Raw genomic sequence first — 17,263 nt, forward strand, 5'->3', positions numbered from 1 at the left:
ATATCCTGTGGACCAGATCCGGTGGACTAGACATTTTTGTTCGTCGTCAACATTGTTCTCAACCAAAACTAATAAATTCTTTATTTTCTCTCACATTTGTTTTATTTTTGATGTTATTTGTTTAAGATTAATAGTATAGATTAATGCAATTTTTTCAGTTAATAGGCCAGGGTTAATTTAGTCTTCTTACATCTCTTCCTCTTATGAAAAATGGCATTTCTTAGAAAGAATAAGAAAAGTAGCATTTTTGAGAAGTTTTTTTGAAAAAATGGTATTTCTGGCCAAAATCCCTTTGAGTAAACACCACACTTGACTTGATCACACACTGAAGAATAATTTCAAAGAGTTAATTCAGATCCCAAGCAAAGACTTCTTCCACTTTGTACTTTGGTCACAAATTCTGATCTCAGCATTGTACTCAAGCAACATATAATCATCCAAGATATAGGCTAAGTTATTGTTTTGTTTGTTTCAACGATTACAGAGTTCTTGTAGCCAATCAATAATTCTCTGGAACTAAACAATCTGACTAATCTGTATGATCAGTTTTCTTTTCTTTACAGTCATTAGGTACTGTAATTATGTTTATTAGGTAACAGTCACTAAGATGGCCAGTTTATTAATTGTGTTTATTATTTATGCATAACACTTTTTCAATCTTTTTATCTGCAAGTCTGCAACTGTTCAACGATTTTAGCCTTAACGGATCCATCCCTTGATCGAGTTCATCAGTAACTTAGTGTTGAAAGATGAGAGCATTGTGTCTATAGTGTGAAGTAAAAATCTTTGAACTCATATATGCTTTGGCTTTTGACTCATTCAAAAAAAACACTCTAATAGCCACAAAACGAAACTAAGTATACTCCATGGAACCTTTGATTACAAAATGGAGCCAAAGCTCTTCCATCGATGGACTCTGTTACTTTCAATTGACGGAACCAGTTCTGTACTAGAGACCAAAATGTCGCCAAGATCCATCACCTTGGAGGCTGTTGTGTCTTCTCATTATCCTATACACCCCAGTATGTCTCCAGAATCTTCAAAGCCTTCTCGTAGATCTCGTTGTTTTTGTGGCGTTGCAGGTTCTCAATCTTTTCTAGACCTTCCGCGTATTCAATCTGTAGAGTGTAATTGTTTACATCTCCTATGTTCCTCTCTACCTCTCCAGCCTTCAAAATGTTTTCCAATCCATTCAGACAAGCTGAGATGATCACTGGATCTGGATATACCAAGAGATCACATAAAGGCTTTATGCAACCCTGCTCCACCAAGTATCTGAATCACACCAATATGGAGATTTGTGAATTGGTTGATCAATAATAAGCAAACAAAAGAAAACTACAAAAAGTGAGAAGACAAGGACGACATACTTGATTTGATCATGATAAACACCTGAGGTCACATTTGAAATTGCGCATACAGCTTCGCTCTTCATGCCCAATTCATCATTGTGAGCCATACTGACCAACCTTGGAATCCAATTTGCATCAATAACTAACTGTTATCGCCAGGGGGCAAAGAATTAGTGATAAGCAACACAAGTGTATAATTTCTGTATATGTTCTGCAACTACAACAATCAAAAAACTGATGCACATATGTGATTAAGCAACAAATAACTTCTCACTCACCTGAATATGTTCTGTAAAGCCTGCGGTGATGCTGAAAGTCGCGAAGAAAGTGGCTCCATTTATGTTTTTGTCATAGTCTCGATTAAAAAGGTCGGAAAGAATGCGTAAAGCACCACAATTTATCACACACTGAAGAACAAGTTCAAAGAGGTTTGGTTACAAAATCTAATCACAACATTGTAAACCAAGGAACATATACAACATTAACAAAGCAAGCACTGGTGTAGTTATAAAAACATTCTAGAGACACTATGAAAATAATACGCTTTCGATAAACGATAACTCCACAAGATTGGACAAAATAAATGGAATATGAATTACATACTTGGATCTGGTGATTACATTTGTTAACTATAGTGCCAATGGTATGCAGTACAGGAATAAGCACAGATGGGGAAGGGTGTCTGCAAAAGAAACAAAAAAATTGAGTATCCAAACATGTCACAAAAGGGTTAATCATGACAAGTACTAACCGGAGATGTTCAACTAGTATTGGGACAAAACCAGCATCGATCACACTCTGGATTCCATCTTCTGAACCATCGCACACATACTGAATGCCCGAGCAAACATTTCCCAACACTTTTTCATCATTTGAATGAAGATGTAGTTCAAGTGCATGTTTCACCTGTTAATCAATGCATTCATATGTTAAAAGAGTATTGGACGTATACAAACAGAGGAAACAGAGAGAGAGAGAGAGGTAAGAAGACCTGGTCGAAGGTAGGCGGAGACATGCCACGACACAAGTGAGACAAAGTCAGAGTAGCAAATCTGAGCATCGACAAGTTAGTAGTATCCTTGGACAGCAGATCCAACAGCGGCATCAAAGCCCCAACAGCGGCATCAAGAACATAGTCACGGTGTCTTGGATGACCAGCAACATTACACAAGGCCCTTATAGCCTGCAAGACGAATGTCAAAACACATATCTGTGACAAAAGCAATCATATCTAACTAAAAAAAAAGAAGTAGAATGCTTACCTGCTCACGGACATAATCTCTATTTGAAGCAATAAGCTCGACTAAGATTGGAACAACATTGTGAGCAACTAACAGATCCGGTCTATAAGCAGCAATGCTTGTTAGACCGCAAGCTGCCTCATACTATAAAAGATCATTGAAATATATCGGAATCAAAGATTAACACTGAGACAGTAAAAATAACAATTTGATTAGGGTTTTGTAATTTCTTCTAACATGAAGCTTAGGGAAATCTTTCACGCCAAGAAAGTGAACCAAACGAGGTATAACTCCAGATCGTATCAGATGTTCGGTATCAAGAGGCCCTAGTTCTGACATACCTGGGACAGAGATATGTTAAGAAGAGCACAAAACTTTTAAAGAAACGACATTCGAGTTTGATGATTAAAGGACGAATCTTTCCAAGAAAAGTAAACAGAGGAAGTTTAACTCTTTGCTAGAATCGTGTTGATCTTGGCAGCGGATTTAAACTGTCTTGAAGGATCATCTGAGAAAAGCCCCTCGAGCAAACTCTTAGATTCTGAGAACATCGTGTGGGATCGTTTGAGAGACGACAAAGCTTGGGGGTTCTACTAGTGTCTAGCGACGTGGCTTTCTCTCTTCTTCGACCTCTCCAAAAGCAGTTTGCGAAACTTGAAGAGAAACCCTTGAAGAAATCTCAACTAAAATGTGAAAGAGGCAGAGAACTTTTGCAATTGACAAACAAAAATGGTGAAAGAGCGGAAAAAAAATAGTAAAATCAACAGATGAATTTAGAGAAGCGAACAAGGAAAGAACGGTTTTCTAATTATCGTTATCAGAAAACCGGTTTGGTTTGATTTAATTGGGATTTAAACCTTGGTTAAATCGATTCAAATTTGGTTTTGAATTCAATACCGGTTTTATCAAACCCAGATTTCAATTAATTAAGCTGAGATCAGAACCCTACTGGGAAGTGAAATTAGGGTTTAACAAAGAGTCGTCTAACCTCAGGACCACCAGGCCAAAGAGGGGTACCACAATCAGTACGAGTCTGTTCGATCATGTATGTAGTCAGCTCTTGTTTTCATGGTTTCCGAATCAACCAAAACCTGTAAACACACACACACACACACACACACACACAAGAACATCGATCATCAAAACACAGAGCGATCAGCATCATTTTCAACTAGAGATTTAGGAAAGTATCCGAAGATCAACAATTAAAAAGCATCAAAACTTGTTTCTTCAACCAACCAAATAAGAAATTGAGTTTCTCTTGCACTAAATTGATCACAACAAAAATTATCTACATTTTGCAACCAAGTTATAGTGAATTGACTTGAAGAAACATAACAAAAAGCTTGCAGCTTCATGAGAGTGAACATTTTAACAAGAAAAAAATATAAAGATTTTAGACGAATAAACTCAGTAACGTTTTCACTGAGGCAAATGATCAAACAGATTGTGTGCATTGAACGATAATGGGAAAAAGAACTTAGGATATTGCATAACGGCTAGCTAGAGAGGACCAGAGTCAAAGCTCAGCCCAGCCTAAGGTGACGACATTAACGGAGAAGTCGAGACCTTGCACGTAGAATCGAGCAGCTTTTTTTTGATACGTCTCTGTGAAGCTGCAGGATCCACCTAAACGACGCCGTCGCCACCTCCTTTTTCTAACAAAGACGACGAATGAGAGAGAATGCGAAATAAAAACAAAATACATAATTTTAGTATTATGGCATTTAACAAAATTTTAGAAGTTTGAAAATCAAATCTTACATTTGCATTGATGCTGGATATCAATTTTGCTCTTTCTAATTAGTATATAGAGATACAAATTATAAGCTTTTAAAACTTGCAGATAATCGAAGCTTGATAAATTTATTGTATATATCAAATTGTTTGTTTGTCGATATTTAGATCAGATGCATTTGGTTATTTATATCCCTAAGTAGAAATGTGTATAGGATTCAGACCATATACTATTTTTATTCTGCATGGTTCCAAATGAGATAGTGAGCTTGTGTTGTGTGTAATGTTGAATTTGTCAATCTCCTAGTCACAAGTGACAATATTAAAAATACGTTAACATTGTTCTTTGATCAGCAAAGGTTCTTCTTTGGTTTTTAGCACAGATAACAACTCAAAGCAGACTCCAAGAAACTTGAACAATGGAGCCAAACCTTACACCAAGTACTTTGACTCACTCTTGGAGTTTTGACCATCCATCAAAGGTGCAAGATTCTGAATCTCATTGCTTTCGTGGTGTTGCAGGTTCTGAATCTTTTCTAGCCCTTTCTCATCTTCAATCAGCACAGAGTGATAGTTCACGTCTCCTATGTTCCTCTCTGCCTCTCCGTCCTTCAAAATGATTTCCAATTCATCCAGACATACTGAGATGATTACTGGATCTGGACATACCAGGAGATCACATAAAGGTCTTATGCAAACCCTGCTCCACCAAGTATCTGAATCACACCAATGGATCGGACACTGTGACTTGATGATCAATAAGCATGTTAAAAAGTGAAAAAAAGAGAGATGATAGGGCATACGTACTTTATTTGATCATGAGAACAAGCTGAGGTTGCATTTGAAATTGCCCATACGACTTCTTCCTTTATGTCAATATTCAGGATTTCTGAGCCATATTGACCAATGTTTGGATCAAATTTTCGTCAATAACTGACTGTTATACATTAGGGAGGGGTAAAGAAAGACAGAGATAGATATATAACAATTAGTTATAGCTACAGAAGGGCAAATTTGCTTTTTTATGTTATCTGCAACATTCTTAAATAAACTAATCGTCACCTGAATATGTTCTTCAGTGCCTGCAGTGATGTTTGAAATCGTCCTGCAAGCGTCCTTCTTTATGTCTTTCCATATTAGAACATAGTTTAGAGTAAGCAGGTTGGTAAAACACCACTCTCTCTATCACAACCTGAGAAAAATAAGTTCAAAGAGGTTTATCCAGAGCCTAGGCATTTTGTTCTTTGGTTACAAAATCTAATCGTAACATTGTACACAAGCCATATATAACATAATAACAATGCAAGAACTGCATCCTCTAAATTTATCAGTATATATAGTGATATATATTTAATCATTCAAGAGACATTATGATAACTCAACGAAAAGATGTGTTTTAAAAGGAAACATATATAGAGTATAAAAGTACATACTTGGGTCTGCTGATTGTCTCCGTCAGTTAGCTTCATAATGGTACCTAATGCCGGATCAATCATACATGGAGCACCGTATCTGCAAACGAAGCAAAATGGTCAGCCTTCTTTATCAAAACATGTAGCCAAGGCTTTAAATTTTTTCTTCAGTACCCGAGAAGTTGAACTAGTCTTGGGACAAGACCAGCGTCGATAAAACTCTGGATATTTTCTTTTGAACCATCAGACAAGCAGCTGACAAGAATAGTTCATCATTTCTATAAAGAACTCTCTGAAGTGCAGAGAGTGCAGGTTCCATCTGTTAATCATGTTTCCATGTGTGTTAATATGTATACAAACTGAGGAAATTAACAAACCCTCGAGAGAGAGAAAGAGAGAGAGAGAGAAATAGAAGCTATAAGACCTGGCGAAAGGGAGGCCGAGGCTGGCCAGAGCAGAAGTTTGACAAAGTGGGAGTGGCGATTTTAAGCATGGGCATTCGAGTATTCTCATGCAGCTGAGCCAACAGTGGACTCAATGCACCACAGCTTAAACAGAGGAGCAATTTTTTGTACCATGTTTCAGAAAACCTCTGAACATGGTAGCGTATGTAAACATTGAAGGATCATCTGAGAAAACACCATAGCAAAAAAAAAAAAAAAAAAAAATTGGTTCGGAATTAAACCCTATAGGATATTGATCTCATATGTAGATAAATATTTTTCAACAGTTTGAAAGTTTTTTGTTTTTGTTTTTGGTGTACATTTAATTATACATTTCAACTGAAGATTTAGGACTTGGTTCTCTCACAACTGAGAGACCAGAGATCATCACCTTGGAGGTTGTTGTGTCTGCTCATCATCCTCTTCTGCCCAGTATGTCTCCAGAATCTGCATAGCCTTAATGTAGATCACATTGCTTCCGTGATGTCGCAGGTTCTTAATATTTTCTAGCCCTTCCGCATCTTCAATCTGCTGAGAGTAATAGTTCACGCCTCCTATGTTCCTCTCTGCCTCTCCGGCCATCAAAATGCTTTCCAGTCCAAACAGACACTTAAAGATGACTATTGGTTCTGGACATACCAGGTGATCACATAAAGGCTTTATGCAACCCTGCTCCACCAAGTATCTAAAACACATCAATAGAAACTGTGACTTGTGATGATCAATAATAAGAGCATGTTACAAAAGTGAAAGAAGAAGACATGGACGTACCTGATCTGATCATGAGAACCACCTAAGGCTGCATTTGAAACTGCCCTTACAGCTTTTTCCTTTATGTCAAATTCAGCATTTTGAGCCAAATTGACCAACTTTGGAATCAGGTTTGCATCAATAACTGCCTGTTATACATTAGGGTAAAGAGAGACACATAGAAAACAATTAAATTAGTGAGTGATAGCAACAAAAGGGTACGTAAATTTGTTTTTATGTTATCTGCAACATTCACAATCACAAGACTTTTCACCTGAATTTGTTCTTCAGTGCCTGCAGTGATGTTTGAAATCGCCCAGCAAGCGTCCCTCTTTATGTTATTCCAACTTATAGCATAGTCTTGAGTAAGCAGGTTGGCAAGAAGAGGTAAAACACCACACTCTATCACAACCTGAGAAAAAAAAAAAATGTTCAAAGAGCCTTTTGGTTACAAAATCCAATCGTAACATTGTACAACACACGCAATATATAACAAATGCAAGCAGCCAAGCACTGCATCCTCTCAACTAATATCCGGTATATGTAGTAATATATTTGATCATTCAAGATACATTAAACGATAACTCAACAACAAGTGCTTTTAAAGGAAACATACTTTTTTCTGCTGATTAAATCCATTAGTTAGATAAATAATGGTACTTAATGCACGATCAATCACAGATAGAGAATCGTATCTGCAAAAGGAAAAAAAAAATTGTCAGCCTTTATTATTATCTTAACATAAGGCGGCTTTAAATCTTTGTTTCGGGAGTAAGTAGTAAACCCGAGAAGTTGAACTAGTCTTGGGACAAGACCAGCATCGATAAAACTCTGGATATTTTCTTTTGGACCATGAGATAGAAAAAAAAGTGTCCAACAAGCAGCTGTCAGGAATTGTTCATCATTTATGTGAAGAACTCTCTGAAGTGCAGAGAGTGCAGGTTCCATCTGTTAATCATGTTTCCATGTGTGTTATTAATGTATATACAAACTGAGGAAACAAAAGCCTGGAGAGAGAGAGAGAGAAGCTAGAAGACCTGGCAAAAGGGAGGCGGAGGCTGGCCAAAGCACAAGTCTGACAAAACATAAGAGGCGGTTCTAAGCATCCAAATGTCAGTATTCTCATGCAGCTGAGCCAAGAGAGGACTCAATGCACCACACCGTAGAACATAGTCACGGGATTCTACTGAAGCACGAGCAGCATTACCTAGTGCCAATGTAGCCTGCAGATTATGGTAAATAACATAAAAATTTCAACTCATATCTCTCGCATTAATTTGTATCTATCTAAAAGAAGTAAAATACCTCCATATGGAGAAGAAAACTATCAGTAGCAGCATGATCACTAGCAAGAAGATGGACAAAGATTTGAATAGCACCGTGATCAATTAGCACGTTGGCGTTCTCATCTTCAGAAATGACTCTTAGAACGTTAGCAGCATCCAACTAACGATCATCGAATATCAGAATTAGTGAACAAATTAAATAACCAAAAATCAATTGATGAGCAACTTTTATCTTCAAACCTGAAGCTCGATGTTATCTTCCTGCTTAAGAAACTCAACGAAACGAGGCACAACTCCAGACTCTATTATCTTACCAATTGGAGGGTTTTTCTCTGGGAATATATAAGAAGAAGAAGAAGAAGAAACTTAAAAGAAACATTCAGATATGGAGATCAAGAAAAGTAAACAGCTTTTGTACCATGTTCAAGAAACTTTCTCAACTTGGAAGCGTATTCAGACTGTATTGAAGGATCATCTGACAGAACACCATCAATCATCTCTTTGTCCACCTACAGGAATTAACAATCAAAACCCAAACCAGAGATTGATTTGATCACTTGTGATACGAACCTGAGAAACCAGTTTGGGGTTTAGACGAACCTCATTCTTGTTTAGACGAACCAGCGACATGGCTTTCTCTCTTCTTTGACCTCTCTTCCAAGCGATACACAAAACTTGAAAGAGAAACCCTAGAAATCTCTCTTATCTTCTTTGACCACCTCTTTTTGATGATCTTTATGAGAAACCGGTTTGGTTTGATTTAGTTTCAATTAATGTAATTGAATACTGGTTTGGTTTAGTTTGATTTAATTACGATTTAGTGGGGGTTATTGGTTTGAGATTTGAATAGAGTTTTAAAGACTTTAAATGTAAAGTAGAATATGTTATTATTAGGTTAAGATTTTGTTAAACTTTATTAAGATTTAGTGTTATTAGTTTATGATTTGTAAAAAATCATTTAAAATCTTAACAAATTTGGGTTATTGGATTCAGACTTTTATAAATTCATTAAAAAGTTTGTGTTATTCAATTTAAACAAAAGAATCTAAGATTATTAATGAATTTAATTATTGTGTTATTGGTTCATGACACTTTTTCACAAAATAAAATCATCGAAAATATCACAAAAATACAGAGATCGTTTGGAGCATTTTACAAGATTTTAGAAAACTATTAACGAGGGGTGGGCATTTAAACCGAACCGAACCAAACCAAACCGAGCCAACCGAACTCAAACCGACCCAAACCAAACCCAATCCTACACTCCAACCATTCGGTTATGTTTTTTCTCAACCCAAATGGTTCGGTTCGGTTTAATAACCCAATGTGTTTCTTAATTTAATTAATATTATTATTAAAATTATAAATATGTGATTTTGTCTATTACCACTTGCATTTGGTTTCTATATTATTTTATTTTAAATTTTCTAATAAAAATAACTAAATATAAATATAAATACAAATTTAATTATATGTAATATTAGGTATTAATTTTAATTTCCTATCTTTTCTAAATTATTTAATTAATTAACTATTATAAAACCATAATCAATTTTATTTTATTACATTAATTGATTTTTAAACCGAATTAAAGCTGCACCAAACTAAAACCAAACCAAACCGAACTGAACCAAAATAGACCGACCCAAACACAAACCAAACCAAACTAACTTAGGTTGAGTTTGGTTATAGTTTTACCAAAACCGAATAAACCAAACCGAACCGAACCCAAACCGAACCCGAACTTAAACCAAAATCCCCACCCCTAAATAAACTATAGAATACTCTTTAACAATCCTTAAAAATCTTTCACTTATTCATTTTTGATGATTTTATTAACATCTTCAAATCTTATTATATAAAGCTTGATGTCAAAGTTACTCATTAAGGTGACATGTGTCAAATATATTGATTAGATGTTGACATGTGTCAATTTTTTTTTTACTTTTTATAAACGTAGTAGGACATAATTATATTTACAGAATTTTATATGTTTATATATTTTAAAAAATTATTTTTCTAAATCAAAAAGGAAAACTAACAAAATCAATATATTTTCCATTGTATGCTAATTATAAGAAACCCTAGAAATCTCTCTTATCTTCTTTGACCACCTCTCTTTTAATGATCGTTATGAGAAACCGGTTTGGTTTGATTTAGTTTCAATTAATGTAATTAAATACCGGTTTGGTTTGGTTTGGTTTGGTTTTGTTTGATTTAATTATGATTTACAGTTTGGTTTGAAATTTGAATAGAGTTTTAAAGACTTTAACTGTTAGGTAGAATCTATTGTTATTAGATCAATATTTTGTTAAACTTTGTTAAGATTTAGTGTTATTAGTTTATGATTTGTAAAAAGTCATTTAAAATCTTAACAAATTTGGGTTATTGGATTCAGACTTTTATAAAGTCATTAAAATTTTTGTGTTATTCAATTTAAACAAAAAATTTAGGATTGTTAATGAATTTAATTATTGTGTTATTGGTTCATGATTTTATACACTTTTTCACAAAATAAAGTCATCGAAAGTATCACAAAAATACAGAGATTTTTTGGAGCATTTTACAAGATTTTAGAAAACTAATCAATAAAACTATATAATACTCTAATAATCCTTAAAAATCTTTCACTTATTCACTTTTGATAATTTTACTGAAGTCTTCAATATTTTTTATAAATTAGAATCAATAACACCTAGAGAAAACATCCACATAAGAGAGTGAAGAAGAGTGTCAGATAGAGCGAGAGCGAGAGTGGTGTGTGTGATTGATCAGATACGGACCAGACTACGGTTTATTCGAGTGGAGTGGTCAATGATGATTGAGTCAAGAATATATTTAATCGTAGCCGTTCATTTTTTTAAGATGTTGAGTAACTTTGTACACTACATGGTTTTTAACTCATAAAGCAACTCTACAATGCTGCAGCAAACAGATATGTTATTTTTCTAACCATCAAATAGACAACACATGAAGCAATTCTAAAATCTCCCAAAATACTTCAAAACGAAAAACACAAAACAATTTATTCCCTGAAAAATGTATGCACAGCTTTTTATATCAAAACTATGTACTCTCTCAAGTAACAAACCAAGTAAAAGCATAATGTCATCAAGAAAGTAACACTTGACTCACTCTTTGACTTTGAGTTTGACCTACCATATGTACATGCTTTTGGTTCCAATGTCAGAGGCTATTGTTTTCTACATCAAATCTAATATCAGATTGTGTGGGATCATCTTACGAGTAAATTTCAAACTGGAAGCCCGGATGAGAACTTGAACTTGGACTTGAACTTGAAGTCTGAAATACCTCATCACCTTTTCCTTGAGGTTTCAGTATGTCCACTAACCCTTCACCGTCCTCTTCAAGCCAGTATGTTTCCAGAATCTTCACTGCCTTCTCGTAGATCTCATTGTTGTCATGGTACTGCAGGTTCTCAATCTTTTCTAGCCCTTCCTCATCTTCAATCATTTGACAATATGAATTCACGTCTCCTGTGTTCTTCTTCTCAACCTCTCCAGCGTTCAAAATCTTTTCCAATCCATCTAGACACACTAATATGATTCTTAGATCTGGACACACCAGGATGTCACATAAAGGTTTGATGCAACCCTGCTCCACCAAGTATCTGAATCACACCAATGGAGATTTGGTGAATTGACAATCAATAAGACATGGAAAAAGTGATAAAGAGAGGAGACAGGGATGTACTTTATTTGATTAGGAGAACCACACACGGAGGAATTTGAAAGTGCCCATACAGCTTCTTTCTTTATGTCAAACTCGGCTTTGTTAGCCAGATTGACCAACCTTGGAATCAATTTTGCATCAATAACTGACTGTTTAAAAAGAAAGACAAAACAGAATACAATTAGTGATAGAAACAGAATGGCTAGTACTGCACAATATTTAACAAAATCAAAAACTAATGCCTGCAGTGATAAAGCAACACTAACTTCTCTCACCTGAATTTGGTCTCCAGTGCCTGCAGTGATGTTTGAAATCGTCCAGCAAGCTTCCCTCATTATGCCTTTCGTATTTTTTTGACGAAGCAGGTCGGCAAGAACGGGTACAACACCACACTTGATCACACACTGAAGAAATAATTTCAAAGAGTTATTTCATATCCCAAGCGAAGACTTCTTCCACTTTGTACTTTGGTTACAAATTCTGATCTCAGCATTGTACTCAAGCAACATATAATGAAGTGTTCTCCAGGCTCTGGATTCTATCTATTAATATTACTATAGTAATATAATCATCCAAGATATAGGAGAAAGAAAAAAGCTGTGCTATTGCTTTGAAAAACACTACATTCACACGGAGGACAACATAAGTTTTCTTGAAGGTTCCATAAATGGAATATGAATTACATACCTGGGTCTGCTGATGATTTCCAGAAACTATATTCCCAATGGTACGAAGTGCAGGAATAAGTACAAAAGGAGAAAGGTGTCTGCAAAAGAAAAAAATGTCAACCTTCATAATCCAAACCTGTAGCAAGTGGCAACATCAGGTTAAAGTTATTTTTACTGGAGATTGGAGAACAACTAACTTGATAAGTTCAACTAGTCTTGGGACAACACCAGCCTCGATCAGACCTTGGATTTTCTTATTTGAACCATCAGACAGATTCGAAAGTGCCCAGCAAGCATCTACCAAGACTTCTTCATCATTCGAATGAACAAGTCGTTCAAGAGCAGGGAGAGCAGGTTTCACCTGTTAATCATGTTTCATAAGTCAAGTGTTTCACTTATATAAAATGAGGGAACAGAGCCTATAGATAGAGAGAGATAAGTAAGAATACCAGGTCAAAGGGCGGCAAAGGCTTGCCACGGAAGAAGTTTGATAAAGTCCAAGTGGCAACTCTAAGTATGGGCAGCGTAGCATTCTTATTCAGCTGATGCAACAGTGGAGTCATTGCCCCAGAGTTAAGAACAAAGTCACGGCAATGTACTGAATCACCAGCAACATTACCCAGTCCCCATAAAGCCTAAATAAGTAAGTGTAAATTTCAGAATTTGAACTCATATACAAGATCATAAGCATTGATATTAACAAAAGCACTAACTATACCTGCTCACGGACATCATTATCAGGGGAAGCAAGAAGCTGAACAAAAAGCGGAACAGCGCCAAGATCAATCACCACCTTGGTATGCTCAGATGTTCCAGAAGCGATATTTGTTAAAGCCCAAGCCGCCTCAAACTATAAAAAGATCAAAAATTTCAGAACCAAAGATTACAACACTAAATCATCAAAAGATGGGTAAATTTTCTCTTCAAACCTGAAGCCTAGGGTAATCATCCTTCTTAAGAAACTCAACAAAACGTGGCACAACTCCACATTTAATCACGCTATCGATAGGTGGAGTTCTTTCTGAACAATATACAAGAGAAACCATTCGAGTAAGTGATAAGAAAAAGGTCGCACCTTTTCAAATCGAAATCAAGAAAAGTTGAAGACTTTACCAAGTGATAGAACCCTCCTGAACCGAATCGTGGACTCAAGCTGCAACGAAGGATCATCCGAGAAAACCCCAGCAATCATATCCGAAACCTCCAACTACACAACCATGAATCGAATTAATTCAAAAATCAAATTAAAGACCTAAACTTTACTAATCCAAAATCAGAGATCGGGCGGGGGGGCTTTTTACCAAACTCTGAAAGGGTTCATCGTGATCAGGAGACAAATCTTTAACACCGTCGCGGCGTCGCTTCATCAAGCTTTCCTCGCGTTTGTTTTTACGAATCTCGACTAAAAAGTCTTCTCTTCTTCTCCGTCCTTCTTCCGCATCTACAGATAACTTGTAACGGGTTCGACGGATCTCTGTCTTCGCACTCGGTCGCAGCGACATGGCTATCGAGAAACCCTAGAAATCTGAACTGGAAAGGGAAGAGAACGCAAGAAGTAAAAAGATTTGGAATCGAGGAGAAGGCAACAATGGTGAATTCGAAGAAGAAGCGACAACAGTTTCAATTTAAAGAAGCGGGAGGGTTTTCTAATTAGCCGTAATTAAAACAATGGAATTATGTACTTTTTTTAATCGTTCATTTTTCTAATAATCTCTGAACGTAAACCGAACTAAACCGAGGTTTATTAACTGTACTCGTTACAGACGATAAAAAGAAGAAACTTTGGACGATATATGGAGAGTAAAAGTGTTTTTCTCCGGCGAAGTGAGAACTACTTTTTCCGGTAAAATTACACAGAAACTCATCTGCAACTGCAAGTGAGCTCTTTCCCGACTTGGCTAGGTAAAAAAAATCGTTCCTTTTATCCTCACAGTTCAAAAATGTCTCAATTTTTTTTCTAGGGTTTTACTGTGTCTATCTTCTAGTATCTAATCAAAATCACATTCTCTATCAGAAAGCATTCGCCTTTATCAGTCTTCCATATGGGGCCTATTATATTATGATTACCTCATGAAATTGAGCTTTAGGGGTTTCTTCTGAATTCACTTATATGGTTTTGTGTTTTTAGATTACTTTAAAAAGCATTCACCTTTATAGCTCTTCCACTGTGGCGTGTTATTATTATTATCTCATGAAATTGAGCTTTAGAGTTTCTGAAATCACGGATATGGTTTTGGGTTTTTCGATTCCTTTAGAAAGTATTCACCTTTACTATTGTTTCTCTTGATTTTCTTTTTGAAGGTTTTTGTGGTGCTTTTACTTATGGAAACAAGAAAGATACCAGTGTTGTGTTATTGGAATGGTTGTATAAAAGATGGTCCTGATGGTCCATTCTATGAAGGATCAGTTCCAAGAGTTATTAGAGTTGAAGGCGACATTGACTTGCCCAAATTGTTGGATCATGTGCATCGAGTTACTGGATTTGAAAAGGGGAAGTTTCAGATTGAATTGATTTGTAGGTATCCTTACATTGTTCAGAAGTCTATGGTGAAGTATGTGCGTTTGCCTATTGTGGATGGTTGTAGTTTAGAGACTATGCTTGAGGTTCCAACTTATCATCCTTCTATTAACAATGTGGAGTTGTATTTAGAGGTCAAACCGGTTCTTGATGTCGTCGGTCTTGTTGCTAGTTCCTTGGCGAATCAGGCGACGCGGAAGCGTTCTCGGCAAGAGGATGGTGATATCGAAGCAGAATGAAATTTGAGTGTGAGAGATAAAACATCAAGAACTCCTCAGGAAGGTAACAGTAACGGGTGGATTGAAGAAGAGGAAAGTATGGATGGCGGTAAGTGTAACTGTGGAGATGGTGGTAAAAGTGGGACTGCACAGAAGGATTCAAATATGAAAAATCCAGGTCCAACAATAAGCCTTATAGAAAATGACTCAGAGCAGATGATTTTCTCTAGTGAATGGCTTGATGAACGTGAGTTGCATCTTGGGATGGTTTTTCGAGATAAAGATGAGTTGGAGAAAGCAGTGAAACTGTACTCTATTCGAAGACAACGAATGTACACTAAATAGAAAGTGACCGCTCAGGTATCATTGAATATAAGTGCAAGACTTACTGCGTATGGACTGTCAAGGCTGCTAAAACGAACAACAATGGGTTTAAGATAAAAGAATATATAGGTCCACATAGTTGTAAGCCAGCAAATGTGAGCTCAGATTTTCTGGCAGGTGAGCTCAAAGGTCTAATCAAGGGTCAACCCTCGCTCTCAGTTGCAGAGCTAAACATGTGGGTGAAAGAAGAATTTGGCTGCACAGTCTCGTGTACTAATATGCGGGATGCTAAAAAGAAAGCTTTCAATGCAATCTTGCGAGATTTGGACAATAGTTTTAACAGATTTCCCAAGTTCATGGCTGCCCTTAGCTCATCTAACAAGATGGTCTTGGAATGGCAATATGATCTTTATCCTGATCCCAAATATGCATCCTTTCGTTCAGTGTTTTGGGCGTTTCAACAGTCAATTGTTGGTTGCAGCGGGGTTTGATGCAGAAAACAGGTTTTTTCCACTTGCGTTTGCGATTACTACCCAAGAAAGTTTGTCAGCTGATACCTGGCGTTGGTTCTTTGCGTGCATCAGAGATAAAGTAACGCAAAGGGAAGGCCTTTGTCTTATAACAAGTCTGAGTCCTGACATAGTTGAAGTTGTTAACGAACCTGAGTGTCTGTGGGCACAACACCGGTTTTGTCTTAGGCATTTGTGCTTAAAGTTTTATGATGTTTTCCATAACAATCTCATGACAGAGTTAGTTTACAAGGCTGGATCCACGAGGGACAAATCAAGTTTCGAATACTACTTGAAGAAAATCGAAAAGATGGACCCAGAGGCTCGAAAATGGTTAGAAAAAATGCCTCTATATCTATGGGCTCTGGCTTACGATGATGGTGGGATTAGATTCGGGATCATGACTACAAACACAATCTTTAAGACTTATGGTTTCATAGACAATCTTCGAATAATAACCTGCATCTTCCTAATCTTTGATCACCTGGCAGAGCTTTTCAAATCTCGACATGGTCGTCCCGCGGATTCACCGAACGGAATAGACCAGTACGCTAAACATGTGATGACAAATCTTGAAGAATACAAGGTAGCTTCTCAAACACATGATGTATTGCCATTAGAACATACCGGAGAGAGGTTTCAGGTCACAGAAATGATGCAAGTTGGAGAGAAGAGATTTGTTGTTCATTTCAGCAACCGGGTATGCACATGTGGGATATGGCAACTTTGCAAATATCCGTGTTCACACGTGATAGCAGTTTGCAGGAGGATGAACAGTGACCATTTGCAGTATATAAATGACTACTACAACACTGAGAGTTCTCTTCGAGGTTACGCAGCTGCTTTTAATCCGCTTCCGGGAGTCTCTGATTGGCCAGAAGCTTCTGAAGTTCCAAGACTGTTACCTCCTGGAACTCTTCCGCCATCAGTTGTCTGTCCAGTGACAACAGAGCTATCGCGCAACGACACATCTACGAGTAAGTTGGTAGTAGGCAGAAAACGATCCAATGGTAAGAAACAGGCCTGAGGATCATCAGACTGAATCTGAACCAAACCGAACTAAATCATGAAGATTGTAACCTTTGCTTACTGATTTTACATTGATTTTCGTT

General features: G+C 36.6%; 3 protein-coding genes and 2 pseudogenes across 13 annotated transcripts; 1 reads left to right on the forward strand and 4 right to left on the reverse strand.

Annotated features, from left to right (window-relative positions):
• Window positions 1-767: 767 nt before the first annotated feature.
• Window positions 768-4,486, reverse strand: LOC104723744 (importin subunit alpha-1-like). 9 transcript variants are annotated; one of them, XM_087484536.1, is made up of 11 exons: window positions 4,163-4,256; window positions 3,582-3,684; window positions 3,045-3,300; window positions 2,831-2,934; window positions 2,615-2,737; window positions 2,344-2,535; window positions 2,104-2,258; window positions 1,956-2,034; window positions 1,631-1,759; window positions 1,371-1,498; window positions 768-1,275 (listed from the first exon to the last, which is right to left on the reverse strand). In XM_087484536.1, exons 3-11 carry the CDS (start codon window positions 3,142-3,144, stop codon window positions 1,011-1,013), a joined length of 1,275 nt encoding a protein of 424 aa, XP_087340662.1. In that variant the 5' UTR covers window positions 3,145-3,300; window positions 3,582-3,684; window positions 4,163-4,256; the 3' UTR covers window positions 768-1,010. The 9 variants fall into 9 exon arrangements, with proteins under 9 accessions (XP_087340662.1, XP_087340668.1, XP_010440449.1 ...); XM_087484542.1 differs by having other exon boundaries at window positions 3,045-3,260; window positions 4,163-4,246; XM_010442147.3 differs by having other exon boundaries at window positions 3,045-3,684; window positions 4,163-4,282.
• Window positions 4,487-4,762: 276 nt separating this feature from the next.
• LOC147948762 (importin subunit alpha-1b-like) lies at window positions 4,763-6,241 on the reverse strand. The gene is made up of 5 exons (XM_087468463.1): window positions 6,167-6,241; window positions 6,003-6,061; window positions 5,764-5,842; window positions 5,413-5,522; window positions 4,763-5,030 (listed from the first exon to the last, which is right to left on the reverse strand). Exons 1-5 carry the CDS (start codon window positions 6,239-6,241, stop codon window positions 4,763-4,765), a joined length of 591 nt encoding a protein of 196 aa, XP_087324589.1.
• Window positions 6,242-6,414: 173 nt separating this feature from the next.
• Window positions 6,415-8,978, reverse strand: LOC104751595 (importin subunit alpha-1-like). Its single transcript, XM_087484477.1, has 10 exons — window positions 8,822-8,978; window positions 8,640-8,730; window positions 8,462-8,553; window positions 8,241-8,381; window positions 7,973-8,158; window positions 7,720-7,883; window positions 7,552-7,630; window positions 7,210-7,347; window positions 6,957-7,084; window positions 6,415-6,870 (listed from the first exon to the last, which is right to left on the reverse strand). Exons 1-10 carry the CDS (start codon window positions 8,849-8,851, stop codon window positions 6,573-6,575), a joined length of 1,347 nt encoding a protein of 448 aa, XP_087340603.1. The 5' UTR covers window positions 8,852-8,978; the 3' UTR covers window positions 6,415-6,572.
• A 2,958-nt stretch (window positions 8,979-11,936) lies between these two features.
• On the reverse strand, window positions 11,937-14,211 carry LOC104723755 (importin subunit alpha-5-like; annotated as a pseudogene). Its single transcript, XR_015580044.1, has 9 exons — window positions 13,884-14,211; window positions 13,696-13,789; window positions 13,512-13,603; window positions 13,301-13,432; window positions 13,032-13,217; window positions 12,780-12,943; window positions 12,602-12,680; window positions 12,190-12,318; window positions 11,937-12,063 (listed from the first exon to the last, which is right to left on the reverse strand). The product of XR_015580044.1 is annotated as an importin subunit alpha-5-like (transcript).
• A 155-nt stretch (window positions 14,212-14,366) lies between these two features.
• LOC109128499 (uncharacterized) lies at window positions 14,367-17,095 on the forward strand (annotated as a pseudogene). The gene is made up of 2 exons (XR_015580041.1): window positions 14,367-14,484; window positions 14,884-17,095. The product of XR_015580041.1 is annotated as an uncharacterized LOC109128499 (transcript).
• The last annotated feature ends 168 nt before the right edge of the window (window positions 17,096-17,263 follow it).

Source organism: Camelina sativa, chromosome 2 (assembly GCF_030686135.1).
Source record: "Camelina sativa cultivar CO46 ecotype springtype chromosome 2, ASM3068613v1".
Taxonomy (NCBI): Eukaryota; Viridiplantae; Streptophyta; class Magnoliopsida; order Brassicales; family Brassicaceae; genus Camelina; species Camelina sativa.